The sequence below is a fragment of the Alexandromys fortis genome, unplaced genomic scaffold (genome assembly GCF_014885135.2).
Source record: "Alexandromys fortis isolate MF-2015 unplaced genomic scaffold, M_Fortis_MF-2015_v1.1 scaffold_258, whole genome shotgun sequence".
In the NCBI taxonomy this organism is placed as follows: Eukaryota; Metazoa; Chordata; class Mammalia; order Rodentia; family Cricetidae; genus Alexandromys; species Alexandromys fortis.
Genome location: NW_026068132.1, coordinates 325,310 through 343,468, shown reverse-complemented (window position 1 = coordinate 343,468; position 18,159 = coordinate 325,310). Strand labels below are relative to the sequence as shown.

General features: G+C 53.5%; 2 protein-coding genes across 4 annotated transcripts in view; both read left to right on the top strand.

The window, feature by feature from the left end:
- Window positions 1-6,545, top strand: part of Acin1 (apoptotic chromatin condensation inducer 1) — a 44,034-nt gene extending 37,489 nt beyond the window's left edge. For 2 of the 3 annotated variants that reach the window (XM_050126199.1, XM_050126198.1), the window contains exons 3-12: window positions 577-619; window positions 1,752-1,885; window positions 1,980-2,132; window positions 2,790-2,928; window positions 3,217-3,362; window positions 3,632-3,739; window positions 3,855-3,962; window positions 4,150-4,474; window positions 4,588-4,688; window positions 5,653-6,545. In XM_050126199.1, the coding sequence (XP_049982156.1) occupies window positions 577-619; window positions 1,752-1,885; window positions 1,980-2,132; window positions 2,790-2,928; window positions 3,217-3,362; window positions 3,632-3,739; window positions 3,855-3,962; window positions 4,150-4,474; window positions 4,588-4,688; window positions 5,653-5,973 (1,578 nt within the window). In that variant the 3' untranslated portion in view covers window positions 5,974-6,545. The remainder of the gene's footprint in view (window positions 1-576; window positions 620-1,751; window positions 1,886-1,979; window positions 2,133-2,789; window positions 2,929-3,216; window positions 3,363-3,631; window positions 3,740-3,854; window positions 3,963-4,149; window positions 4,475-4,587; window positions 4,689-5,652) is intronic. The other variant, XM_050126197.1, reaches the window with a different exon arrangement.
- A 760-nt stretch (window positions 6,546-7,305) lies between these two features.
- On the top strand, window positions 7,306-16,966 carry Cdh24 (cadherin 24). The gene is made up of 13 exons (XM_050126200.1): window positions 7,306-7,477; window positions 8,903-9,220; window positions 9,396-9,690; window positions 9,852-9,971; window positions 10,045-10,212; window positions 10,388-10,575; window positions 11,048-11,301; window positions 12,093-12,229; window positions 14,430-14,551; window positions 14,633-14,744; window positions 14,956-15,204; window positions 15,636-16,628; window positions 16,726-16,966. Exons 2-12 carry the CDS (start codon window positions 9,020-9,022, stop codon window positions 16,136-16,138), a joined length of 2,349 nt encoding a protein of 782 aa, XP_049982157.1. The 5' UTR covers window positions 7,306-7,477; window positions 8,903-9,019; the 3' UTR covers window positions 16,139-16,628; window positions 16,726-16,966.
- The last annotated feature ends 1,193 nt before the right edge of the window (window positions 16,967-18,159 follow it).

Here is an 18,159-nt window from a genome sequence, read left to right as displayed (position 1 = left end):
AAAGGAAAGTTTAGTTGCCATCTCAAGAGCTGATTCTTTTGTATCTTTCACATTAGCAAGGAAGGACCTGAGAGGACCCAGGCACCAGGTCTGGGCGTAGCTCATTGGGTTTTGATATCCTCATCCCTTAGATCCTGTTGAAGATGAAGAGAGCTGGGCATGGTGGCTCATGCCTGTAATCCCAGCGCTTGGGAGGCTGTGGTAGGAGGACTGCCACAAGTTTGAAGCCAGCCTAGGCTACATAGTGAGACTTTGTCTCAAAAAAAAAAAAAAAAGATGAATTAAGTAGCTGGGAGGTTGACTTCCTTCTAGCTTATTTCTGGTAAAGCTAATACGCTGGTGTGAGGTGAAATAGACGAGTTTCCCTGTAATATTTGGTTTTAAGTTTTCCTCTAACTCGCATTGATTCTGCTTCGTTTTTTGCCGTTTGCTGCTTCTGTTTTGGTCTCTATCTGTTGGTGTCTCTTTCTCTCTGTCTCTGTGTGTCTTTGGCATTTATGCTAAGATTGCCCATTTAACCTCCTCCCCCCTCTCTGTGGGGTATCTCTCTCTCTCTTCCTTATCTTCTCCATACAGAGTTCGATGCCCAAATCCTTCAAGAGGAAAATCTCCGTTGTCTGTAAGTCTAGCTCCAAATCCCTGGCAAAAGTTATAAAAATTGCTCACAGACTAATAGAATCCCAGTTCTTCCCAATAGCATTCTTGGTAGGGGGCAGTTCTCCCCTATCCCCTCTACCTAGTGAGTCTTTGCCTCCCTTACACATGTAGGTTTCTTTTTTTCCCCTTTGAGCCAATCCTGTTGTTTCTCCACTTACCTGTGGGTGTGTTACTGAGGGTTGACCTAGGACCTTGCCCAAGATAGACAAGTAGAGCACACCAGTTTCCTCAGCTCCAGCCACGTTTAGGGAGAGTGCTGTGCCTCAGATGGTTTCCAATCTATGCTCTTCTTTGTACTGATTTTTTTTTTTTTTTTTTTTTTTTTTTTGGTTTTTCGAGACAGGGTTTCTCTGTGGCTTTGGAGCCTGTCCTGGCACTAGCTCTGTAGACCAGGCTGGCCTAGAACTCACAGAGATCCGCCTACCTCTGCCTCCCGAGTGCTGGGATTAAAGGCGTGCGCCACCACTGCTCGGCATTTGTACTGATTTTTGAGACAAGGTCTTTGCTGCATAGACCAGGCTGGTTGCAAACTGAATCCTGCCAAGGTCCTCTCAGGGAGCTGGGATTATTACAGGCATGTGCTGCCACACCCAGCTCTGAGAGGAATATTGTTCTTTCAGGTATCTGACCTTGAATTTGTAGTTAGACTCCCAAAAATGCTTACCATTTTCTACTTTAAATGACTGCTTCTTACAGTCATTTTAACTGTCTCCCACTGAGGAACTCAGGTGGTTGGCCTGGTAGACCAGGCTAGTTTTGAATTCACAGATAGTCCTCTACATTTTCAAGTGATGGGATTAAAGGTTTGTATCATCATGCCCGCCCACACACCTATTGCAGAACTTCATTAGGTGGTCATAGGTCATATAGTCTTGCAGTGTACTCGTGTCCTGGGTTCGGCCAGCTAGGTGCCCCCTTCGCTTCTGACAAATAGTTTCCATCTATGAGGAAGAATCAACATCATCCTTCCCTAGTTCCTTAGTGCCCTCCCCACCCCACCCCCAAAGAGAGTATTTTCTTTACGTGTTATGGTTTGAGCTAACAGGGAGCCTGAGGCCATCTAACTGTTGGGTCCTATTATTTCTTGGGGACAGCAGCTACCAAGGGGGTGCAAGCCGGAAACAGTGACACAGAGGGGGGCCAGCCTGGTCGAAAGCGCCGTTGGGGAGCCAGCACCGCCACCACCCAGAAGAAACCTTCCATCAGCATCACTACCGAGTCACTCAAGGTGAGGTGGGGGACAGGGAAGGGGGTGCGATATGTTCAGGTGGGGATAGACATGGGCCCAGTGTAACGGGGTGGCGGGGCTGTCTGTGTCCCAGAGCCTCATCCCCGACATCAAACCCCTGGCGGGGCAGGAGGCTGTTGTGGATCTTCATGCTGACGACTCCCGGATCTCTGAGGACGAGACAGAGCGGAATGGTGACGATGGAACCCACGACAAAGGACTGAAAATATGCCGAACTGTCACTCAGGTAAAAGTACTGCACCCTGGCATCAGGAGTAAGGCAGTGGGTAAGAGCAGACAGCTGAGGGCTGGGTTCAGATACAGAGGACAACCATACCAGTTCATTACTCTTGTTTGAGCAGCTCATGCCTCAGTACCAGAATTGAAACTAAAGCTTCAAATAGTACTTTAACATCTTCCCTCATGCAGAAAACAAGGTCCAGGCCAGCAGGATTGTTCAGTGAGTGGGTAAAGGGCCTACTGGGAAGCATGACCGCACTCCTCAGGACCCATGTAGTAGAAATTAATCAGCTCGGAAAGTTGTTCTGACTTCCACAGGGACCATTGCCTCTGTGCATGTAGGCACACAAGTAGTTAAATGTTGTTTGTTTTTGTTTCAATAAAAGTTTTTTAGCCAGGCATAGTGGCACATGGCTTTATTTCCAGGAAGGCAGAGGCAAGCAGGTTTCTGAATTCAGAGCCAGCCTGATGCACATATGGATCTCTAGGGCTGCCAGGACTTCATAGGCCCTGCGTTAAACCAAGAGTTGGAGTCACCGAGAATAACGCCCCACAGTGGACGGGGTGTGTGAAGTTGATGCCACTGCTGTCTCTGTGGGAGCCAGAGTCTGAAGAGAATGTGCCAGTGTGGTGACCGACTGCCTGTTTCCTCCTGTCTGTATAGGTAGTGCCTGCAGAGGGCCAGGAGAATGGGCAGAGGGAAGAGGAAGAAGAAAAGGAGCCTGAAGCAGAACCCCCTGTACCTCCCCAGGTGTCAGTAGAGGTGGCCTTGCCTCCACCTGTGGAACATGAAGTGAAGAAAGGTGGGTGAGGTGTCTGAATTCTCTGAGGACCACATAGGAACCATTTGGGCATTTGGCGCCTTCTGCCTTACATGTCAAAGGTTTTCTGTGCCTGGCATCTCCCAGGTACTGCTTGGAACTGGGTTTGAGTCGTCTGATGTTCAAGTCTCCACACTAAGGAGACCGGTCTGCCCTTGAAAGTTGGCACATCTGGATGGGAGAGTGGCTGCTGAGTAGAGAATGAAAGGAGGGGGGGCTGTGAGCCAGCAGGGCTGACTCCTGAAAACTGCTCTTGCGCTCTCTTTTCAGTAACATTAGGAGAGACCTTAACCCGGAGGTCCATTAGCCAGCAGAAGTCTGGAGTTTCCATTACAATTGATGACCCAGTCCGGACTGCCCAGGTGCCCTCCCCACCCAGGGGCAAGATCAGTAACATTGTTCATATCTCCAACTTGGTAAGTCATTGTTCCTTATTGTGGGCTCCTTTCCTTTAGGGTTATCACACTGGGTAGGAGCTAGAGAGAGCCTCGGCAATTGCGAGCCTAATGCTCTCCAAGTTCTCAGTGTCCACCTGTGAGTGCTGTGACTCGGGCCAGGTCCTCTGGGAAGGAAGCCAGTGCTCATAACCACTGGTCATCTCTCCAGCCCTGCTCTGGATACTTAGTGCTGGATGTATAGGTGTGCTGCCTTCCTTAAGACCTTGAAAGTTCATTTTCATTGGCAGGTTCGTCCCTTCACTTTAGGCCAGCTGAAGGAGTTACTGGGGCGGACAGGAACTTTAGTAGAAGAGGCCTTCTGGATTGACAAGATCAAATCTCATTGCTTTGTAACGGTGAGCAGAGGCTGACTCTTGAGTTTGTGGCGTGTACTTTTGTGAGCAGTTTGGGCACTGTAGCGAGTGGAGAGGACTAAAGATACACCATGCCTCTCTGCTTCTTCCTTACCAGTACTCAACAGTAGAGGAAGCCGTTGCCACCCGCACAGCTCTTCATGGGGTCAAGTGGCCCCAGTCCAACCCCAAATTCCTTTGTGCTGACTATGCTGAGCAAGACGAGGTGAGAAACCTGAGGAAAAGGAGGGAATGGGCAGAGGCAGCCATATTGGGTGGATTCTGAGGCCTTCAGCAAACCTGCAGTCACTAACACTGTGGTTTTTTCCTCTCTTTGTATCCTCGGTACCTGGACTCCTTCATTGGAAATGGTTTAACCTCTGTCTTGACTGTCCTTATCCCTCTGCCCACAGCTGGACTATCACCGGGGACTCCTGGTTGATCGGCCTTCTGAAACGAAGGCAGAGGATCAGGGAGCACCAAGGCCCCTGCACCCCCCACCTCCACCCCCAGTCCAGCCACCACCCCACCCCCGGGCAGAGCAACGGGAGCAGGAACGAGCTGTGCGGGAGCAGTGGGCAGAACGGGAGCGAGAAATGGAACGTCGGGAGAGAACTCGGTCTGAGCGAGAATGGGATCGGGACAAAGTTCGAGAGGGTCCCCGCTCCCGCTCACGGTCCCGTGACCGCCGCCGCAAAGAGCGTGCAAAATCTAAAGAAAAGAAGAGTGAGAAGAAAGGTACTTAGGAGGGTAGGGCGTTCGTGTCTCCTCCTGGTTAGAGGGACAGGGACCCAGGTGGGTGGGGTCGGAGGGTTTTATGCATCTGATGGTGATGATTTCCTCCCACACAGAAAAGGCTCAGGAGGAGCCACCTGCCAAGTTGCTGGATGACCTTTTCCGTAAGACTAAGGCAGCTCCCTGTATCTATTGGCTCCCACTGACTGAAAGCCAGGTGAGTGGTCGCCTTTGTTGAGCAATGGCAAAGCTAGAAGTGGTTGCTGTGCCCAGGGGATGAGTAGGCCCTGGCATTGATGTGGGGAGGGTGGGCACGAGTGAAGCTGCAGAAAGCTGACCTCAAGAAACAGCCACTGCCGAACTCTTGTGAGTTCGGGGCCAGCCTAGTCCACAAGAGCTAGCTCCAGGACAGGCTCCAAAGCTACAGAGAAACCCTGTCTCGAAAAACCAAAAGAGAGAAAACCAGCCACTAACAGCCAGGGCTACACAGGGAATCCCTATTTGGGAGAGGAGAGAGACAATATGAGGATGAAGAGAGCGAGCCACTAAGGGTGCTGTAGGGAAAGTGAAGGTGGCCACTTGTGGGTGTCAAGAAGCTGGCTGTGTTACCCACACTTCTTGGAACTTAATTGATAGCTGAGAAAGCATGTTTTATAAAGTCTTCTTTATACAAGTCTTTTCTGCTTTCTTCAGTACCTAGAATTGCTCTCCATGAGACTTAAAGCATTCTGTTAGTGTGTGTATGTTGGAAGGGGGTGTGGTGGTGGTCAGAAGACAATTTTGTGGGGTTGGTTCTCCTTCTACCTTTATGGGTTTCAGGGGTGAACTCCATTGTCAGGCTTTAACAAGGACTTTAATACAGTGAGCTGTCTTGCTGACCCCTTAATGTGAATTAAAATTTGGGAGAATTTTTGGGCTTATTGTTACTCGGATTTGTTTGCATCTAGACTGATGGAAGCTAGGGAAATACCAAAGAGACAGCACATGGATAGTGCTGGCCCCACATGGATGGGGAGGTTGTGCACAGCCCATCCCCCATGCCTGCTCTTTTCCTATTTAACAGCAAAACTGACAGTGACCCTGAGCTAGGAATTCAGGTACTGGGGCAAGATACACAAAGTGGGACCAGTTCAGACAGGACTATGATGCACTTTGTCTCTGCCCTTTCTGCCTGACTACAGATTGTTCAGAAGGAGGCAGAGCAGGCCGAACGGGCCAAGGAGCGGGAGAAGCGGCGAAAGGAACGAGAGGAAGAAGAACAGAAGGAGCGGGAGAAGGAAGCTGAGCGGGAACGGAACCGACAGCTAGAACGGGAGAAGCGAAGAGAGCACAGCAGGGAGAGAGAGAGGGACAGGGAACGAGAGAGGGATAGGGGTGACCGAGATCGGGATAGGGAACGAGAGCGAGACCGAGGCAGAGAGAGGGATCGCAGAGACACCAAGCGCCACAGCAGAAGCCGGAGTCGAAGCACACCTGTACGGGACCGGGGTGGGCGCCGCTAGCTGAGAAAAACTAGGAGAGCTGCAGGTACCTGCCACTCTGCCCAGGGAGGTTAAAGGCCACAGAGGGATAGGTACAATCACCACCACCCTGGAACCAAGGGTCTCACACCATTGCTCAGTGCTGACTATAACTGCCACCCATCCCCACATACCAAATGGAGCAGTGGCAATCTCTCCCCAACCTATCTCTTGGAACTTAGCCCTCTCCTTTCTTCCCATTAGGTGTTGAGAGGGAAGAGCTAGGTTATGGAGGGAAGGGTTTGACCAGAAATGGGAATAGCCAAGTGCCCCAGACCTTTTATTTTCCCTCCGTTCTGCTTTCCACCTCCCTTGGGTACTCACGCACAGCCTCTTGGGAACAGCCGGGGCCGGGACTGGGTCACCTATGAGCTGAATCAGCCTCCTCCTGAGTCCCAGGGCCCCTGCAGTTCCCAGTCTCTGTTGCTCTGCAGCCTCTTGCCCTCTGGTTCCACTTTATATCCACCTTTTCCTTTTGTTCAATTTTTATTTTTATTTTTTTTATTATTAAATGATGTGGTCTATGGAAAAATAAAAATCTGACTTAGTTTTAACTAGTGTTTGAGTGCCTTTCCTTGGGGTCTGGGTGAAAGGGGTTGAATGGCTCTGAGCATGCTGGGCTTCTGCATTCTTCTGGAGCAGCCGCCAGAATCCTCATCCCCGCTTTGGCTCTATTCGACCCAAAGCTGTAGTCTTTTTCATTCTGGGAAAGTGTGTCCTGTTTCCTTTGTAGGGCCCCAACAGCTGGCCCGGGCCGCTACCCAGTCCCTTGCACAATTAGGCATTTGGTCACCCTCAAGATGCTTTCCACAAGTGCCACCAGGGGGCGCAAGCACTCAAGAATAGATCCTTGCAAAGAGCTTCCCTAAAAGATTCTCTCCCCATCGATATCTTGCCCCTGTCCCTGGCGACCTCTCCAGACCCCCGCTGCCTCTGCGTCCTTAAGCTCACCCTAGCCGACTCAATTCGCTGTTGTGATCTGCAATAAGAACCCGAGGCAACAGCCTCGCCGCTGCACCCCAACCCAGAGCGAGAAGCCGGGTCTCCCGCAGTGCTTTCCCGGGGCCCCACCTCACGTGTGCCTCCGCAGGTGCCGTGCTGGCCATTTGTGCTTGGGGCCCTCCGCCAGGCCCTCGCAATAGCCTGGCTGTCCTGCCCGTGTGTGTACCCTGCCGCGCTGCGGGCCGGCCCTGGAGCGGCCCCGCATCTGTATGCGCCCCGCAGCCCGGGAGCCGCGGGGGCGGGGACTGGCCGGGGAGGGTCGGAGAGGCTGGGCTCTCCTCTCCCGCGCGAGCCGCCTCTCCTCCGCAGGCGGAGCCTCCTTCCCCCGCCCCTCCGTCTCGCTCCCTTGTTCTCGCCGGGGCCGCTCAGACCTGCAGCAGAGCCGCGGCGCCGGCTTGGATCTGCTTGGAGCTGCGCCCCCGGGAGCCAGCGACGGAGGCGGGCGGGGTGCTGCTCGCAGTACCGAGCCCCTCGGCAGTGCCAGGTAAGGGCGCCTGCCCGGGTCGGGAATCCTGGCGGGTGCAGTGCGCTCTGGCTGCGAGCCGTACCGGCTCGGTTCTCCCGCGCTCTGCTCTCTCCCTTCCCACACACCTCTCCTTTTTTGCCTCTACTGATTTCTCTTCACCCTTCCGCCTCTCTGCCCCTTTTCTCTCCCTCTTGTCCTGTCTCTTCCCTTCTCTTCTGCCTTTTTCTTCCTCTGCCTTTCTCTTTTCCCTTTCCCGCTCTCCTTTCCTCTCCCGTTGCCTTCCTTTGCCCCCTCTCCTCTCCTCTCCTCTTCTCCTGCTACCGTGTTTCCCACTCCTCTGTTTCCTTCCTTCTCTCTTCGTCCCGCCTGCCTCCCTAGTCCCCTGCTGCCCTCTGGCTTCTTTTCTCTTGGGAACAAACGGCCTGTCAGGTGTGTGTCTGCTCTAGGCGAGGAGGAAGGGCACCTGACCGTGGGCCCCTTCAAGAGGAGGGAGAGAATGGGAAGGGTCCTCTCTTTCTAGCTCCTTTCCCGCAGCCCCTCCCTCCCTCTACTGCTCCTGGTAGCTTACTCTACCAGAATGAAGTTCCCGAGGCCTGATCTCACACACACACACACACACACACTCGTAACCAGAACGCTCCTCTGCCCCTTCCAGTTCCCATGCCTAGTACCTAGGACTCCTTGCTACCTCTTAGACACCAAGGCTGCTTCCTTTGCTTCTCTCTCTCTCTCTCTCTCTCTCTCTCTCTCTCTCTCTCTCTCTCTCTCTCTTCTGTCTTTCTCATCTGGTCTCCCTGTCTGCCCGATCATCCCTGTTTCTGGATCCAGAGCCCTGAGCCCACTGTCGCTGGCCCCTGGGTCAGCCTCCACCTCACCTCTCAGGCTCCTTGCCTGCAGCCCTGCTCCCAGTCCTTCCAATTCTACCCCCACTTTGCTCCATTAGAACAGTTCCCCTTAAAGACTGCAGCTGGCAGAGTGGGCTGGGGACAGTCTGGATAGGTGGGGTTCGGGGGTGGGGGTAGGTTCTAAGTCCCAGCCTGACTTGGGCGCACTCCTTATCGTTCAGCCTGACCCTGTGGATAAGGAAGGCTACGTGTCAATGAATACAACCTCTTAATTTTAAACCCTTTCTCTGTTAGCTCACCTACCTTTTCTAGTACCCTAGCTGTGTGCCCAAGGTAGGACAGGACAGGATTTGAAATTCCAAGTCCTTTTAGCATCCATCCCCTCTGCTTTTTCCTCCCTAGCTTTCAAGAGGTTTATGGGCTTGGAGGGCTGGAGGTGAATCCAGGCAGAGCTAGGTGAAAAGATCCGGTTGTCTGGCTTGGGCTGGGTTCTGGGCAGTGGATGTCTGGTTTCTCAGAGATCTGGGCTTCAGTATCTAATTTGGGAGAGGAGTAGGATTTAGACTTCCTTGATCCTGAGCAGCTACCTGTCCTACAGGTGTGGATCCATGGGGTAGCCTCAACGCATCTTCCCCACCCAGCTCATGGGCCACCTGGCCCTGCCCAGCCGCAGCACCTGGGGCCAGTGAACAAGAGCCCTGGCTGGATTCCAAACATGTGGGGCCTCGTGAGGCTCCTGTTGGCCTGGCTGGGTGGCTGGGGCTGCATGGGGCGCCTGGCAGCTCCAGTCCCAGCCTGGGCAGGGTCCCGGGGACACACAGGTCCTGCACCACTGCGGACCCGAAGGAGCTGGGTCTGGAACCAGTTCTTTGTCATTGAGGAATATTCTGGTCCCGAGCCTGTCCTTATCGGCAAGGTAAGGGTCAGCCCTTCCCATGTGTACTGTGGCTGGTCTGTCAGGCCCTGCTCTGTACCTTCATCACTCTGCAATGACCTTGGTCCTCTAGCCTTCCTAACACTCAACCCAAACCTAGACTCTAGCCCGTGGCTCTGCACTCAGAGATTTCCACCATTTTCTCTGACCCTTACAGCTGCACTCAGATGTTGACCGGGGTGAGGGCCGCACCAAGTACCTGCTGACTGGGGAGGGGGCAGGCACTGTATTTGTGATTGATGAGGCCACAGGCAATATCCATGTGACCAAGAGCCTGGACCGGGAGGAGAAAGCCCAGTATGTTCTGCTGGCCCAAGCTGTGGACCGCGCCTCTAACCGCCCCCTGGAGCCTCCATCAGAGTTCATCATCAAAGTGCAAGACATCAATGACAATCCGCCTGTGTTTCCCCTTGGGCCCTATCATGCCACAGTGCCCGAGATGTCTAACGTTGGTGAGCACCCCAGCTCTGAATGCCCTAGCTTTCCTGGAGCTCTCTCGCCCCCTCTTGCGCTGTTGTTGTCTACCCTAGAACTCCTTTAACTCAGCCTTCTTCACTCTACTCTTCTCTCCTGGCCTGGCTGCTGCTGAATGGGCTACGGGAATCTCCCACAGGGACATCCGTAATCCAGGTGACTGCCCACGATGCTGATGATCCCAGCTACGGGAACAGCGCCAAACTGGTGTACACTGTGCTGGATGGATTGCCTTTCTTCTCTGTGGACCCCCAGACTGGTGAGAATGGACCCAGGAACCTTGTGGGGCAGCCATGGGGACGAACACCCCTGACCCAGTGTCTCTCCCTTAGGAGTGATTCGTACAGCCATCCCCAACATGGACCGGGAGACCCAAGAGGAGTTCTTGGTGGTGATCCAAGCCAAGGATATGGGTGGCCACATGGGGGGGCTGTCAGGCAGTACTACAGTAACAGTCACCCTCAGTGATGTCAACGACAACCCCCCCAAGTTCCCTCAGAGTAAGAGGGCCATTCTGTGCCCAGACAATTCTTTGATTGCCCTGCCCCTCCAGCTTCCGGAGAAGCCATCGTCCCCGGTCCCACCCCAGCCAGACCCTGGAAGAAGGACTTGCTGGGGGAGGGCAGGAGGGCTAGTGAATCTCTAAGAACACATCTTCCTCCTTGTTCCTCTAAGGTTTATACCAGTTCTCTGTGGTGGAGACAGCTGGACCTGGAACCCTGGTGGGCCGGCTTAAGGCCCAGGACCCAGACCTAGGGGACAATGCCCTAATGGCTTACAGCATCCTGGATGGGGAAGGATCAGAGGCCTTCAGCATCAGCACAGACTCCCAGGGTCAGGACGGGCTCCTTACTGTCCGGAAGGTTAGCCTTCCGATGTTGATACCCGCAGACTCGGCTGGGGGCGGGAAGCTCATTGGTAGGAGCTTGCCTAGCATGCCCCAGAGGCCGAGATTTCATCCCCAGTAGCAAGAAACATACAAGCAAAACAAAAGACCTCCTGCACTGCAGGCTCAGTTTCCCCTCGCTCCTCCCCAACCCACTGGCCAACTTTTAACTCGTTTTCCTGGGACGTTACTTAGGACCCCTGTGTTAGAGCGTGGAGGCCATACTGATCGTCCCTTTTAGATGAGGCTCTGAAAGCTAGAAGGGAAAATGAGTGTCTCAAGGTTACTTAACAAGTCTACAGTGGGGCTTAGAGCAGTGTTCTCCCACTGTGACCTCTGAGGCCACATCTCTCCAGGGCACTAGATGCCCAGAGTGAAGCAACTCTGCCCCTGTGAGGTGGGTCCACCCCAGTTCCCAGTGCATCATTCTCTGTCTCCCCTCATCACAGCCCCTGGACTTCGAGACCCGCCGCTCTTACACCTTCCGCGTAGAAGCCACCAACACACTCATCGACCCAGCCTACCTGCGGCGGGGTCCCTTCAAGGACGTGGCCTCTGTGCGAGTGGCTGTGCAGGACGCCCCAGAGCCGCCTGTCTTCACCCAGGCCACCTACCACCTGATAGTACCTGAGAACAAAGCTCCCGGCACCCTGGTGGGCCGGGTCTCAGCCAGTGACCTGGACTCCCCGGCCAGCCCAATCAGGTTAGCTGGACCGCGAGCTGGGGAGGGACAAGGCTTCCTGAAAGGACCACGGAGGTGGCTAGTCCCGGGATGTGGCATCTTTGTGGCAAATCATATCCCTTAGCGAAGGTCTCACTTCCTGTGCCAGCTTGCTGCTGGTCGGCAGGCCTGGGTGCTAGGGGAAGGCTGGAGCGCCTCAGTGACCACAGCCCTGCTCTCCACCCACTTCTTTGGAGTGGCGCCTCCTAGTGGCAGTACAAGCAAATGGAATCTCATTTGATGAATGCATCTCTGTTGAGCAAGCGCTTCACCTTTTGCCCAGTCCGTGGCATTGAGTCCCCACAATGTCCCTATGAAGTAGGTATCGTCGCCAGTTGTCTTAGAGGCCATGTGAGTGACAGTGGATTTCCAGATCTGGCACGGTCTCCCTCGTGAACCGCGCTTCCACCCTCCAGACTAGCATCCCTGACACAGCCCCATGAGCCCATGAGGCAGGGGTGCTGATGTTATTCCCATTTTGCAGTTGATTAAACAAGGTCAAATGGTTTCCCCAAGGTCACACAGCTGGTCTGAGGCAGACCAGGGATGAAACACAGGTCCCTGGGTTCCCAGAACAGAGTCTCCAAGTCTGAAACACAGGTAGTGTTTCTCCTTGTCTACCAGGCCTATCCAGTCCAGTCCCCCTAACTCTTAGGACCTCCCAGAGAACTCCAGCCTGTCTGACGGCCCTGACTGGCTGGTACAGATCGGCAGAGGGGAGAGAAGGGGAAGGGGAGAGGTGGCCGCTCCCAGATCAGTCCCATTTCCCCTAGATACTCCATCCTCCCCTACTCGGATCCAGAGCGTTGCTTCTCCATTGAGCCTGAAGACGGCACTATCCGAACAGCAGTGCTCCTGGACCGCGAGGCTCGTGTCTGGCACAACCTTACCGTGCTGGCCACAGAGCTGGGTGAGGAGTCCTGGGCCCTGAGGAGACAGCCTTGTTCTGGCAGAGAGCCATCCCTGAATGTGGGTGGGGAAGGGTAGTGACATCCGCGGCACCCTCATCTGCTCAGTTCCTGGCCCCTGGCCTGGAGCCTCCTCATGAAATGGGCGCCCTCAGACTGGCATAGAGGGTCTACTTACGCAGTCTCCCTACCTGACACTTCTGCCTCACTGATTTGCTCAACCCCAGAACTATACCTCCCAGCCTGTGTGCTAGCACGCTGCTCAGAAAGGGACTATGTGGGAGTGTGTCAGCAGCCCCCCAAAGGGAGCCCTTCTAGGAAGTTTGCAGGGACTTGCCCCCACACACTGACGTAGGGAAGCATGCCGGCTCCATGTGTGCAGCCTCTCTGGTGCCCCCACAACCGTCAGCAGCACCTGATTCAGGTCTCTGCCCTGGGGAGACAGGAAAACCCCTCAGCCTTCTGTAAGTAGCACCTTATACCCCATTGCTTGCGTTCCCGCTGTTTCTGAATTTACGAGTGTATCTATCGATGTCAGCACATGTCAACAGAGCTGTCTGTATATGTACACAGGGTCCTGTACTCAGGAATGGATGTAATTCATATGTGTGAAGTATACAGCTGTGTGGCACATACCTGTGATCTCAGCACTAGAACGGCTAAGGCAGGACAGTCATTTCAAGAGCAACCTGAAGTGCACGAGACCCTTAAATATGAATATATATATTTATATATATGTACATATACACACATGTACTTGAGACCACATGTCTATAACGATATATGTGCTCACACTTTAGTGTTTGCATAGAATTATATTATTGTGTTTCTGGTATTTGTGCATGTGATTGAATGTGTATAGTGGTGTACACAAGTAGCTATAGATAATACTTTGTATACGTGAGCAATTGTGAATGGAGGAGTTATTGCTTATTGTCCATTAGGTACTATTTTAAGTACCGAAAACGGATTGACTCATTCAATCATCACAATTTGATTAGGGAGATATGATTAGTTCCCTGTTCTCAAGTGAGGAAACTCATCTAAAGAGAAGTTAAGTGACTTCCCAAACTCACATAGAACCTAAATGGCCAGTCAGTTTGCAGGGTGAGCTGTTATCTCCTCTGACTTCCTGCTTTTCACGGGTGTTGAATATATGTATTTGTACTTGTTCATCTGTGCGGCTGTGGTCTCTCCGGCATGCATGCATATCTGTAGAGATGGTTTATGTGTATGAGTGTGTATTACATACATTACTGCACTGTGTCTGGTTGCTTGTTTCTATGTAGCTCTGTGTGTCTGTGTCCGCTGTTTTCTCGTACTCTTGCCAAATCCCGTTCTTACCCCCACCCTGGTATTGGCTAGGAGTTCATGGCCCTTACTGCAACGAAAGACTGGACCCCATATCATTCCGTGTCCAGTTACCCCAGACCTTAGGGCCAGGCATCCCACATAGCCTGCCCTGCCCCAACCTGTGAACTCAGCCCCTTTCACTAGGACCAGCCAGCGCTCCCACATCCTTGAGGAAGCTCAGTTCACTCAGCATTCTCTCTTAAATGACCCTGACAAGAGAAACAAAGTAAGATGATGGTGAGGAGACACGCAGGGTGAGGCCTAAGCTCTGTACCCGTAGACCACGAAGGACGAAGGTCAACTCTCGGTGATACAAATTGCTGTTTGACAGCTTCCCCAGACCTTTGACGTGTGTGTGTGTGTGTCCGTGTGTGTGTGTCCATTCTGCTTGTGCATGAAAACGCAGTCTCTGGGCCAGGGTTGGATGGGGGGTTAATGCCACATTCACTGTTCATATCTGCTTTGTGTGTGTTTGTTTTTAACACCCACCTACTGTATCTACAGTATGACTGTTTATATATTCCATGGTTTATATCTGCACACCTTGTGTGTGCTTTCTGTTTACTTTTCTATTTCTGTTTATGCATATGCTGTGTTTATCTTGCATGAGTTGCTGTGTGTGCATCATCAGTTTTGAATATTTGTTGCATGTGTATTGTATAATAAATATCTTACTACGTGAACACATATGCATTTGTATAGTCCCACCCACTTTAACATAGTTTGCTGCTCCTGTGTTACACGTTATCTCATATTGTTCTGTGTGCATGCTGTGTTACATCTATACCCCTAAACCATGTATGTTGTATGTGCATCTATGGTGTACATATGTTGGTATTCTGGCTTCAGATAGCTCTGCACAATCCTCCCGCGTGCAAGTGGCCATCCAGACGCTGGATGAAAACGACAATGCTCCCCATCTGGCTGAGCCCTACGACATGTTTGTGTGTGATTCTGCAGCCCCTGGCCAGGTAAGCAGCCGACGTAGATGGGTTGTGCTCCCAAGGCCTCCAGCAGCCATTCCACTGAAAGGGCTTTCCACTTCCTCTCAGTTGATTCAGGTCATCCGGGCTCTAGACAGAGACGAAGTTGGCAACAGTAGCCAAGTCTCTCTTCAAGGTCCTGTGGGCCCTGATGCCAACTTTACAGTCCGGGACAACCGAGGTGGGTGGCCTTCTGCAACCACACCCATGCCTGTCTCCTTCCTCTCCCTCCCACACCCCTACCCCACCTGTGGAACCATCAGCCCAGCAGAAGGTAGGTGTGCATGTACAGTTATCTGTTTGCTCTTACATAAGCCTTGCCTGGGAAGCTGGCTGTATAGGCTGGACCAGCCCTCCAGGAAGGTGCCCCAGCCACCTTACTTTTCCCACAGACGGCTCTGCCAGCCTGCTGCTGCCTTCCCGCCCTGCTCCACCCCGCCAGGCCCCCTACTTGGTTCCTATAGAACTTTGGGATTGGGGACAGCCAGCCCTGAGCAGCACCGCCACGCTCACTATCAGTGTGTGTCGCTGCCGGCCGGATGGCTCCATGGCATCCTGCTGGCCCGAGGCTCAGCTCTCACCAACTGGCCTCAGCACGGGTGCCCTGCTTGCCATTGTCACCTGTATGGGCACCCTACTTGGTGAGTCAGGCCGCTGTGGGACAAGGTGTGGTATCTAGGTCTGTTCTGTGGGGAGGGAGAAAGCAGGTCTAGACATAGGGCATGAGTGACCCCCTTGGGCCAGGATTTTCTGCTGCCTGATAGGTCCAAGAGAAAACGTTTTGTCTCATATCCGTGATAGTAACCAGCCTTATATAGGTAAAGAGCTCTTCGGCGTCAAGTGTGGTGCTGGGCACATCATGAATGTTTCATTTTAATCTTTCGAACACTAAGGGGATAAAACTTTTTCCACGTAAATTCACGCAAAGCAAATAAAGGGTTAAGGCAGGAATCAAAGCAACCTTTGCCAAATGTCAGATCTAGGGCTTGCAACCTCTGGCCATACCACCTCAGCCTTTACCTGAACCCTCACGGGAACCAGCTGGCTCGGTGGCTTGTGTGCTCTTGTGCAGCCCTGGTGGTGCTCTTCGTGGCCCTGAGGCGGCAGAAGCAGGAAGCCTTGATGGTACTGGAGGAGGAGGATGTCCGTGAGAACATCATCACCTATGATGACGAGGGCGGTGGGGAGGAGGATACCGAGGCCTTTGACATCACAGCCTTGCAGAACCCAGACGGAGCTGCTCCTCCAGCAGCAGCCGGGCCGCCGGTGCGCCGCGACGTGCTTCCGCGGACCCGAGCGCCACGCCAGCCCAGGCCACCCGGCCCCGCCGATGTGGCACAGTTGCTGGTGCTGCGGCTGCACGAGGCGGACGAGGACCCCAGTGTGCCTCCGTACGACTCGGTACAGGTGTATGGCTATGAGGGCCGAGGCTCCTCCTGCGGCTCGCTCAGCTCCCTGGGCTCAGGCAGCGAAGCTGGCGGTGTCCCCAACCCCTCTGAGCCAATGGATGACTGGGGCCCACTCTTCCGCACTCTGGCTGAGCTGTATGGGGCCAAGGACCCCCCGGCCCCCTGAGGCCGGCCCTGACCCTGCGGCTTGCTGCGCTGCGGTGGGGCAGCCCGCACTGGCCCTCTGAGTGAGCCCCACGGGGTCCAGGCAGGTGGGGGAAGCCCTGGGGCCCGATGTGTCTGTCCCTCCTTCCTTCCCCCGGGTACCCTCCCTTTTACCTCCCTCTCCTCAGTCGGTCTGTGTGTTTCTCCAGAGATCCCTGTCTGTGATTCTCCACTGTCGGGGGTTGGGTTTTATAACTGACCCAACCTCTGTTCTCACTGTGACTGTGTGGCTGTTTTTGTCTAGTAATTCTAATCGCTCAGACTGTCTTCTTTGCCCACACACATGCTCTGTCTCCTACACACAAGTTCCTCCTCCCTTCTCCTTAAGTCCCTGGCTTTTTGGTTTGTTTGTTGTTGGTTCTGTTTCTTTGTTTCCTGGTATCCATCCCAAAAGCAAGAGAATCTTCCAGCCACTGCTGCCCCACCCTACTGCAGGAGATGCTCTGTTCCAGGTCATTGTCCGTGGACTACATAGGACTGGGGGCGGGGGGGGGGGGCGAACGGGGGACCTCCAATCCTGCTTCTAAACCAACTCTCCATTCCTCATAGACCTGCCTGCATGGTTCCATCCATCACTCATGCCTCATCCTGGCTCCGCTGGCTTCCAGCGGAAGGAAGAAGGGAGCCAGCTCACCTCCCGGGGCAAGAGCTTCAGCCCCCGCGTGGCCACCTCCCTGGAGCTCTGCCCGGCTGTCAGCCTGCCCTGGGCCTTCTAGCTCCGGGCATCGTGTGTGCTTCTTAGGCCCCCCGAAGGGAAGGGACAGGGGAGAGAAAGGGGAGCAGCTGGGGAAGAGGGGAAAGGGAGGAAGGGGAGGGGCCTCCATCTCTAATTTCATAATAAACACTTTATTTTGTAAAGGAGGAGCCTGCTTCTGTTTCTGCACTCAGCCTTCTGGACAGAGTTCCCTCTGTGCTGAGGGTGGCAGCGATCTAAGCCCTCTGGTCCCAGGTCATTCCTTCTTAGAGGTACCCACTTTATCTCTGAGGAGATAGGAGTGTCAGGCCTGTTCCATTGGAGAAGCAGGAGGATAATGGCTGTCCCCATGCCCACCAGCCACTCTTCAGTCCCACATCCCAAGAAATGAGTCTGGGACTAGCAAGAGGAAAGTGAACAAGGGGACGGGATGAATGGAGGCATGAGAGGGAGAGAGGAGCGTCAGTCAGAGGAGCAGGATGTGAATGGCTAAGGGGTAGAATATATCAGTGGGGTGGCAGCTGGTTGGGACTGCCAACATCCTCAGTGCTCACTTCCTGAGGCAGAGGAGGCGTCTTCTCAGGGAACAACACAAGTCTCAGGCCTTTTCTCCAGGAAGGTCTCAGGCTCCCGGAGTGAGTGGGTCCTCCCGGCAGGTCTCTGTGACGCTTCCTACTAACTGTGTGATGCTGGCAGCTGGAAAAGGTGACTTTCGTGGGAGAGAGAGAGACTGGGTCTCACTATGTAGCTCACCGTATAGCCCTGACTAGCCTTGAACTCACAACAGGCCTCCTGCCTCCATCCCTGAGGGCTGACATTAAGGTCACACAGCTGGGAACAAACCTCATGCCTTCCATAACTGCTGACTTAGAACAAGCAGGCGGTGGGATGCCAAGAGCCCTCTCTCCATTGCTGGTTATTTACTCTGCTGAAGTTGCACTAAAAGGCCTGCATAAAAGCAGGTGTCTATCCTTCCAAGACCTCAAGAAACTGAAGATGCAGCAACCAAAGCAGGACATCAGAGAGGACAGGGTCCTCCTTTAGGCTCACTCTGATAGCTGCTTCAACCTTTAAAATGTATTGGAACAGGGCCAGGCGGTGGTGGCGCACACCTTTAATCCCAGCATTTGGGAGGCAGAGGCAGGAGGATCTCTGTGAGTTCAAGGCCAGCATGGTCTATAGGAGCTAGCTCCAGGACAGGCTACAAAGCTACAGAGAAACCCTGTCTCTAAAAATAAAAAATTAAATAAAAATGTATTGGAACAATGAAAGAAATGACTCATGGGGCA